Below are 9,741 nucleotides of genomic sequence, written 5' to 3'. Positions count from 1 at the left end.
AACCCACAAATCCTTCCCACAAAGAAAACTCCAGGCCCAGTGGTTTATCAGTAAATTCTACCAAGCATTTAAGGAAAATATAACATCAACTCTATACAAACTTTTCTAGAAAATAGAAGAGGAGTAAGTAACAAAGATTCTAAAAGTAGACCCACATATATGGTCAATTGACTTAACCCCCAAGTTGAATAATCATAAAGAAAATCTCTCCAAGATATATTGTAATTAAATTGCTGATAAGGAGAAAATATTAAAAGCAGAGAAAAGTGTTCATCGTACCTAACAACAAAGATAAGAATGATAGCAGACTTTTCAACTAAAATTACAAGTCAAAAGATAATTAGGTGAGAAAAGATAATGAGGTAACAGATTAAGAATAAAAAGAAGACACACGTTTCTACTGTGAAGAATGAAAGAGGATATCACTAGACAGCCTACAGATAGCAAAATGATTATAAGGGAATATTATAAACAACTTTGTACCAACAAATTCAACAATGTAGATGAAATTGACAAATTCTTTAAAAGTCGCAAATTATCAAAGGTCATTCAGGAAGTCATTGGTAGCTTGGATAGCCCTATATATTTGCTGAAAAAATTGAGTCTTAGGTCAAATCCTTCCCACAAACAAAACTCCAGGTCCAGTGGCTTTATTGGTGAATTCTACCAAACATTTAACGAAGATGTAACATCAACTCTATACAAACTTTTCCAGAAAATAGAAGAGGAATAAGTAGTAGTCTAAAAGTCGACCCACACATATATGGTTAATTGACTTTCAACAAGCATTCCAAGGTAATTCAATGGAGAAAAAGAAACTCTAAGAAAAAAAACACAGCTTGACTCTTAATACCTCACACCACATACAAAAATTAACTTAAAATGCATAGAATGAAATGCAAGAAGTAAAACCATAACACTTCTAGAAGAAAACAGGAGAAAAATCTTTGTGACCTTGGATTAGGCAACTGTTATTCTTAATTTACAAATGAGGAACAAGACATAAATAGGTTAAAGATCTTGCACAACTAGTTAGCAGCAGAACTAGTCTTTAAACCCTTAAACATATGCTCAGATTCTTTTTTTATTTTTAATTATACTTTAAGTTCTAGGGTACATATGCACAACGTGCAGGTTTGTTACATAGGTATACATGTGCCATGTTGGTTTGCTGCACCCATCAACTCATCATTTACATTAGGTATTTCTCCTAATGCTATCCCTCCCCCGGTCCCCCACTCCCCAACAGACCCCAGTGTGTGATGTTCCCCACCCTGTGTCCAAGTGTTCTCATTGTTCAATTCCTACCTGTGAGTGAGAACATGCAGTGTTTGGTTTTCTGTGTCCTTGTGATAGTTTGCTGAGGATGATGGTTTCCAGTTTCATCCATGTCCCAGCAAAGGACATGAACTCATCCTTTTTTATGGCTGCATAGTATTCCATAGTGTGTATGTGCCACATTTTCTTAATCCAGTCTATTACTGATGGAAATTTGTGTTGGTTCCAAGTCTTTGCTATTATGAACAGTGCTGCAATAAACATACGTGTGTATGTGTCTTTATAGTAGCATGACTTATAATCCTTTGGGTATATACCCAGTAATGGGATCGCTGGGTCAAATGGTATTTCTAGTTCTAGATCCTCGAGGAATCGCCACACTGTCTTCCACAATGGTTAAACTAATTTACACTCCCACCAACAGTGTAAAAGCATTCCAATTTATCCACATCCTCTCCAGCATCTATTGTTTCCTGACTTTTTAATTATTGCCACTCTAACTGGTGTGAAATGGTATCTCATTGTGGTTTCGATTTGCATTTCTCTGATGACCAGTGATGATGAGTATTTTTTCACGTGTCTGTTGGCTGCATGAATGTCTTCTTTTGAGAAGTGTCTGTTCATATCCTTCGCCCACTTTTTGATGGGCTTGCTTGTTTTTTCTTGCAAATTTGTTTAAGTTCTTTGTAGATTCTGGATATTAGCCCTTTGTCAGATGGGTAGATTGCAAAAATTTCCTCCCATTATATAGGTTGCCCCTTCACTCTGATGGTAGTTTCTTTTGCTGTGCAGAAGCTCTTTAGTTTAATTAGATCCCATTTGTCTACTTTGGCTTTTGTTGCCATTGCTTTTGGTGTTTTAGTCATGAAATCTTTGCCCATGCCTATGTCCTGAATGGTATTGCCTAGGTTTTCTTCTAGGGTTTTTTGGTTTTAGATCTAACATTTAAGTCTTTAATCCATCTTGAATTAATTTTTGTATAAGGCATAAGGAAGGGATCCAGTTTCAGCTTTCTACACATGGCTAGCCAGTTTTCCCAGCACCATTTATTAAATAGGGAATCCTTTCCCTATTTCTTGTTTTTGTCAGGTTTGTCAAGGATCAGACGGTTGTAGATGTGTAGTGCTATTTCTGAGGCCTCTGTTCTGTTCCATTGGTCTGTATGTCTGTTTTGGTACCAGTACCATGCTGTTTTGGTTACTGTAGCCTTGTAGTATAGTTTGAAGTCAGGTAGCATTATTCTTCCAGGTCTGTTCTTTTTGCTTAGTATTGTCTTGGATATTCGGGCTCTTTTTTGGTTCCATATGAACTTTAAAGTATTTTTTTCCAATTCTGTAAAGAAAGTCATTGGTAGCTTGATGGGGATGGCATTGGATTTATAAATTACCTTGGGCAGTACGGTCGTTTTCATGATATTGATTCTTCCTATCCATGAGCAGTGTCGTCTTTTGACATCCATGAGCAGTTTGTGTCATCTTTTATTTCATTGAGCAGTGGTTTGTAGTTCTCCTTGAAGAGGTCCTTCACATCCCTTGTAAGTTGGATTCCTAGGTATTTTATTCTCTTTGAAGTGATTGTGAATGGGAATTCTCTCATGATTTGGCTCTCTATTATTGGTGTGTAGGAATGCTTGTGATTTTTGCACATTGATTTTGTGTCCTGAGACTTTGCTGAAGTTGCTTATCAGCTTAAGGAGATTTTGGACTGAGACAATGGGGTTTTCTAAATATACAATCATGTCATCTGCAAACAGGGACAATTTGACTTCCTCTTTGCCTAATTGAATACCCTTTATTTATTTCTCTTGCCTGATTGCCCTGGCCAGAACTTCCAACACTATGTTGAATAGGAGTGGTGAGAGAGGGCATCCTTGTCTTGTGCCAGTTTTCAAAGGGAATGCTTCCAGTTTTTGCCCATTCGGTATGATATTGGCTGTGAGTTTGTCATAAATAGCTCTTAATATTTTGAGATACACTCAGATTCTATACTTGACTGGCAAGGACTTTTTTTGGCTTTGTGTGGAAATGAATGAAAATGCCATGACTGTTCCTTTTGCCTTCATATCCCACCCCAGTTACAGAAGTATGCTAGCCCCTCCCAGGGACACCTAACCTGGCCTGCCCCAGGATATTGGCATTCTACTGTCCACTGCCAAAAAAGAACACTGCTTTCCACTGTCCCAGTCCTGTGAGAGTAGGAACTCTGCCTCCATCATGGATGGTGCCCAGAGCACACATACACCTGTAAATTTGGTCCAGGAATGTTTCTCTTTGGCATTAGACCAAAGGGCTGTGATTGCTACATAGGTCACCCTAAGTTGTCCAAACTGAACCACTTTGCAGTCCTTTAACCCAATTTTTGCTTCACACCTCCTTGCCTTTGCTCATGGTGTTCTCCACCCCGATACACCCTTGCCCATTCCTGCCTGTCCAGTTGCTACTTTTGCCTCAAGTGTGTTACCATTTTAGGTAGCCCTCCTTGAGGTTCTCAGCCTGCAGCATCTCTCCTCCTCTGAACTCCTCTGGACTTTATTGGTGCCTTTCTTAGGGTATGCATCACAGGCTACCTTGAATAATGGTTCTTGGTATACAAGTCTTGCCTCCCTGCCATGGGTCCCTTGGCAATAGGACTCATATCTGAGTCACCTTCATCTCTGCCTCCACAGTGCCTGATCCAGGCTCATCGAACAAATGAAAGTGTCTCATGAAGCCATCGTGGGTTACAGTCTTTTGTCCCTATATTGCTTTGAAAGGTCAGTTCCTTGTACCCCACCCTTAGAGGTACAGAAAGGTCTCTCTTCTCATCCTTAATATGAGTGTCTCCTCAGAGCTAGGCATGCCACAGGCACTGGGTCACCCTCTCTGTGCAAACGACTTCTCTGCATTTCTGAAACCACAGACTATTGGCCTGAGGCCCTACCCTCCTTCAACTCCAGGACTGCTCAGCATGGAAAGCACTCATGAGAATAGCCCCACACAGGCTGAGGTGTCCAGCCACTGCCTCTCAGTTTCTAATCACCTCCTTCTTTTCCCATGGCCATGCTGTTGGCCTGCTGTGATAGCAAGGTAGAGATAACAAGAGAAATTCCAAGGAAAACAGCTTATGCAGGTTTCTTTGGTGGGGGAAGGAATGAGCTGTAAAAGGTCGTCTGGTCTGTGCCCCTGCCTCTGGGGGACACTCTTGGTCTGTTTTGGGTGAACAGTTCTCTCTCCGGTTCAGAGAACCTTCCCTTGGTCACATATTCTCACTCTTCAGAAACGGATTTTTGGCATTAACCCCTCCTCCCGTGATTCACCCTCCTTCCTTCATGCATCTGACCTGCAATTGGTGGCAAAGGGAGACTGAGGGAAGCAGAAGCCAGGATCTGAGTAGAAGGATTGAAGGGCAGACAGTGTTCTAGCTCATCAGGTCACCTGCTGGTGACCTCAGAGCTGATGTCCTGGGAGAGAGTGGGGCTCAGCCTTCCCCCGGGCTCCTTCCTTTCTTTTGGCTCCTGGAAACTCTGGAATATTTCTGGGGAGCCTGAGATTTTGAGGGCCATGACTTGAAGATAATGGAGTGCAAGGGTTCTGGGGACAGTGGTGGGGTGACCTACCTGGGAAAGGGAGTCATCCCATCCCTCCTGTGACATGGGGCAGTGGGGGCTGTGGAGGAGGCTCATGCAGCCTTGAGTGAGTCACACCCTCATGCACTTGATGGCCTCTTTCTTCCCCTTCTAACAGGGGCTCAGATCCTGGAGTAGGATTCTCCCCAACTCAGACTCTTTCTAGTCCGAGGGAGTGACAGACATAGGACAGCCCTAGGTAACCCCAGCCCTGTGGTCTCCACACATATAACACCTGGGGAGGCCTCCAGCCCTGCTGCTCACAGAATTTCTGCCAGTCAGAGGAGTGCAGGAAACACGGGCCGGGAGGAAGAGAAGCATCTCCATCACCCTCTAACCTTTCTTGGCTTTCTCACCCTTGCAATCAACTATGCAGGCCTGGGCTGCAGGAGAAGAGTCCAATTCTGAGCCCATTCTCCCCTCCATCCAGAACCCACCCATCCTCCCAACTGAAGCCTGGAATAAAGGCTCTGCTTTGGAAATCTTTCCTCCAACACACCCACCCCAAGTAAATTTGCAAATGATCTGCCCGTATTAGCCTAACGTTTTAATGAAGAAATGTACAGAAAGCACATGCCACACCCCTGCCCCCACCACACACACACCCTTGATGCCCTAGTCCTCACCCAGGTCCTCTGACCTCCTCTCTTCTTCACTCCCTGTGGTCACAGCAGGCCCAGCTGTGACCACCCTCCCTCCAAGGGGCTCAGCCCAGGAAAATAAGGAGCTGGCCCATCCTGCAGGCAGGTGCCCTCTGGATCTCCTGAAGCGAAGAAGAAAGAAACCCATATGATGAGGGTCCAGGAGGTTCACTGTCATTCCGTTGAGTGACTTAGCTTGGAGCCAGGAGGCAGAATGGCCTCCTCCCTTGTTTTTCTTCCCCAAGGACTTCATGTCCTCCTGGCCAAAACCTCACCAGGAGTCTTCTCACTCCTGTCTTCCTGGGGCTCTGGGCACAGCCTCCATCCTTGGGATTGGCCTCCCAGGCCAGTGCAGGTGTCAGAAGTGAAGCTTCAAGGGTCCGGGACCATCCCAGGGTTAGGTGAGGCTAGGCGCTGGGTTCTGCAAGACACAGGATATTCCAGTTGGTCCAGAGGGGCAGCCACCCTGCCCCACACCTGTTCAGTGGTGAAGAAAACTCAGCATGGTGCTTAGGCTACAGGCTCTGCCATCAGGGGTGTGGATTCAAATCCGGAGCCACCGTGTGCTCTCTGAGCTTGGGCAAAGCCCTTTGCTGGCCCCTCGGGGAACCATAGCCACACCCAATGCCAGCTTTGTTCCAGGACTACATGTGTACACGAGCTGGGGTGCTTCGAGAATGGCTTCCTAATGCCTAAGCATGGGCGCTGCAGAGAGGACAGATACTCTGCTCCAGTGCAGAGGGGTCGTTTTTCCACAAAGGTCACCTGAGGCTTGCCTTTTATAACTATTCAAAATATAAGGTGTTTTAAGTACTATTGAAGGAAAAACTTTATTAACAAATATTATCTGCAGTACTGAAAAGGAGACTACCAATGAGAGAATCAGCATGGCTTTCTAGGCACTAAATGTCCATATCTCGACATATTTAAGAAAGAACAATACGGACGCCTCTTCATTTCTCAGCCTGCAATGTGTTGTGTGGCCCCACTGGGAAGCTCAGGTGGGCAGTACGCAGCCTTTCAATCAAGAGTTGCTCACCAAGTTCAAATACCTCAGTTTAAAAGTGGACAAATCAGCCAGGCACAGTGGCTCACGCCTGTAATCCTAGCTCTTTGGGAGGCTGAGACAGGTGGATCACCTGAAGTCAGGAGTTTGAGACCAGCCTGGCCAACATGGCGAAAACCTGCTTCTGCTAAAAATACAAAAAAATTAGCCGGGTGTGGTGGCGGATACCTGTAATCCCAGCTACTCGGGAGGCTGAGGCAGGAGAATATTTTGAACCCAGAAAGTGGAGGCTGCAGTGAGCCGAGATCATGCCATTGCACTCCAACCTGGGCAACAAGAACAAAACTCCATCTCGATAATAATAATAATGATAAGAATAACAATAACAATAATTTTTTTTAAAAAAGTGGGCAAATCGAGACCACATGTGGGCTTGTGTTGGTAGGTTAAATAGCTGAAAGTTCATAGAGTCAGGCAGAGAGTCCTGGTCTCCTGACTCCCCACTGAATCCCTCTAGGCGCCCCCCGGAGGCTCCCTGAAGGCAGGCAGGTGACTGCTCTCCTGGCTCTCCTTCCTGTCCCACTGCCAGGGCAGCCACCATTACCTATGACAATGAGGGTGGCAGTACTGACTGCCTGGCCCAGCGTGTTCTCGGCCACAGCCTTGTACTCGCCACTGTCCTTCAGGGATACGCTGGGGATGGTGAGGGAGCACACGCCCATCAGGTCAGTGCTGTACACTGCGGGGTTTCCTTCCAGGCTGCGGTCGTTCTTGAACCAGGTGACGTGGGGCCGGGGCGAGCCCTGCACGGCGCAGCTCATGCAGCACTCGCAGCCTTGGGGCAGGAGATGGGACCGCAGGCCTACCAGGAACCGGGGCTTCTGGCTCAGGTCGGGCTCCCGGTAGCTCTGAGCCTTCACTGTGAACCTGTCTGTGGTGAAAGCCGGGGTGAGAGGGAGGAGGGTGAGAAAGTGAGGAAGGCCTGGCTGAGACTCGAGTCTGGGTAGAGAGCTCAAGACACTACCATGTAGGCCTTACCTGGGATTTCCTGCCACATCTTGCCTGCAAATTTGGACCCCAAGGCTTGCCTCATTCTATCCTTTTCCCAAAATTCTTTATGGATTTTTTTTTTTTTACTTTATGGATTTTTTGGTAGCTAACACACATTCACTCTGGACAATGAGAATACACCGAGAATCAAAGGAGAAAGAATAAAAACCAGTCATAATGTCACTACCTGTAGATGACCATAGCTGACATTTTGGTGTAGAGCTTTCCTGACATTTTTGTATTTTATGAAAAAGAAACCTTCATTTGATTTTATAGCCTGCTCTTCTAGTGACTGATCTTAAGGTCCACATCTACCTTGCTGTAAAATACACTTTGTTTTCAGAGAAATGTTAACCTCTATTTGCCTTATTGTCTGTGACTGCTTTTGAAAATCCTCCCAAAGGCACCTCAGACACCCAAACACCCACACCAATCTCATTCTCCCCACGGAGGTCAGGGGTGCAGAGGATGTCAGTACAGGTAGGTGTGAGGCAGGAGAGGGAGGAGCAGCAGCTCAGGGATGCTGGCTGTTATTTGGCATGCTCCAGGCCATCTCTGCCACAGTCCCTATCCTGTGCACCTGCCATGCTTGGGAGCATCCCGCTGCACTGCAGAGTGCAACCCCCACCCTGCCTCCTCCTCCCTCTCAGGGGCTGCTTACCACGCTGCCGGGGGATGCACCAGGGCTGGCTGGTGTACGAGGGTTTGCTGGCCCCCAGCTCATTCTTGGCCACCACCCTGAAGTGGTACTCGTGGCCAGGGAGGACGCCCAGGAGGGTGAAGCGGTTGGTGTGGATGCGGTCGGCTGCCTCGCGCCAGGGGCCATGTGCCGAGGAGCGTGTGAACACTGTATAGTGTAGCGGGACACCCCGGGCCTCGTCCGGAGAGGGCTCCCACTCAGCCGTCACCGTCCCAGGCACGTTCTCCTGCAGGTGGATGGGCCCAGGTGCCTGCGGACATACTTCAAGAGAGACGGCAGAGGGAGGTCATGTGGAGGGGACCCAGCAGGGCTGCTACCAGCCCCCTCCAGGTCCCAAGTCTTCTAAGGGTCCTGGGGAATGCAGTCTTGCCACACAGGTAGCTGGGGCCAGAGTGAGTTTGGCCAGATGTCCACAGTTATCTCTAGAGGGTAGAAAATCTCCCCAAAAGAGTAATTATAATTCACTTCAGTTTTTAAGTAAAATGACACAGGACAAAACATGCATTTTTGGACAGAGGCAGGGCTCTCATGAGGCCGCATTACAGAGCCCTCACTGTTAGTCTATTTGATCATTTCTGGATATCCAGAAGCTCCTCCAGGGCAGGGGCTGTGTGGAGCCACAGCTGGGGAGGAAAGCCTTTATTCTGTGCAACGGCTGCAAACAATTTTGTCCCCTGGGTCTTTGGAGTGATGTAACAGTGGTGACTGCCTCTGCTCACTGACTCAAAGGGAAGGATAACTGAGGTTGGAGAGGAGCCATGACATGACTGTCTCTAGGCTCCTGAGGCAGAAGGACAATGGAAGTCCCTGGGGAGCTTCCGGGGTCCTTTCTACTTTGTATCATCAAGCACAGAGGAAAGGTGGAGCATGGTCACCTTGCATACCTAGCCCTGGTAGAGTGGCTGAGACCTATGACCAGACCCGTGGACATCTCCTTGCCTTGGTGAGTGGCCAAGCCAGCGTCCAGAGCCCAGAGCCAGGCCTGCCTCACCTGCCACCCTGATACGGAAGCTGTGGGCAACCTCCTTCCCCTGCAGGGTCCTCAGCACTACAGTGTAGAGACCACTGTCCGAGAGGCCAGCCACAGGGATCAGAAGCTGGGTGAGGCCATCCTTAGTGACGGTCACACTTCTTTTGGGCAAGGGCAAGCCGTCCTTCAGCCAGGTCACCTCCGGCATGGGCACGGCCTGAGAAAGGAGAGGAAGGAAAAGTTGAGAAGGGCAGCTGGCGGTTTCATGGAGGTGATGGTATTTAAGCTAGGCTGAAGGTAGAAGTGGTGAGAAGAGCCTTGTACAAGGAGAAAGTTGGCAAGAAAACGCAGAACGTAGACAAGAAAACACAGGTGGGAAAGAGGGGTGGTGATAAAGTGTGAGGTTGGCAGATGGGGATGGTAGGGGGGCAGTGGAACAGGAAAGGAAGTTGGACGAGGAGATTTGGCAAAAATGCAAAGTGCCCTCCACGT

The 9,741-nt window shown here is 47.2% G+C and overlaps 1 protein-coding gene across 1 annotated transcript in view; it reads right to left on the bottom strand.

The window, feature by feature from the left end:
* Nucleotides 1–5,509: 5,509 nt before the first annotated feature.
* Nucleotides 5,510–9,741, bottom strand: part of LOC105484954 (immunoglobulin like and fibronectin type III domain containing 1) — a 34,470-nt gene continuing 30,238 nt past the window's right edge. Inside the window, exons 20-23 of the mRNA XM_011747063.3 lie at nt 9,271–9,466; nt 8,241–8,540; nt 7,134–7,460; nt 5,510–5,944 (exon numbers count right to left, since the gene is read on the bottom strand). Of these exons, the coding sequence (XP_011745365.2) occupies nt 5,931–5,944; nt 7,134–7,460; nt 8,241–8,540; nt 9,271–9,466 (837 nt within the window). The 3' untranslated portion in view covers nt 5,510–5,930. The remainder of the gene's footprint in view (nt 5,945–7,133; nt 7,461–8,240; nt 8,541–9,270; nt 9,467–9,741) is intronic.

Source organism: Macaca nemestrina, chromosome 1 (genome assembly GCF_043159975.1).
Source record: "Macaca nemestrina isolate mMacNem1 chromosome 1, mMacNem.hap1, whole genome shotgun sequence".
Taxonomy (NCBI): domain Eukaryota; kingdom Metazoa; phylum Chordata; class Mammalia; order Primates; family Cercopithecidae; genus Macaca; species Macaca nemestrina.
Note: the sequence above shows the minus strand (reverse complement) of the source record. Positions and strands in the feature narration are given on the sequence as shown.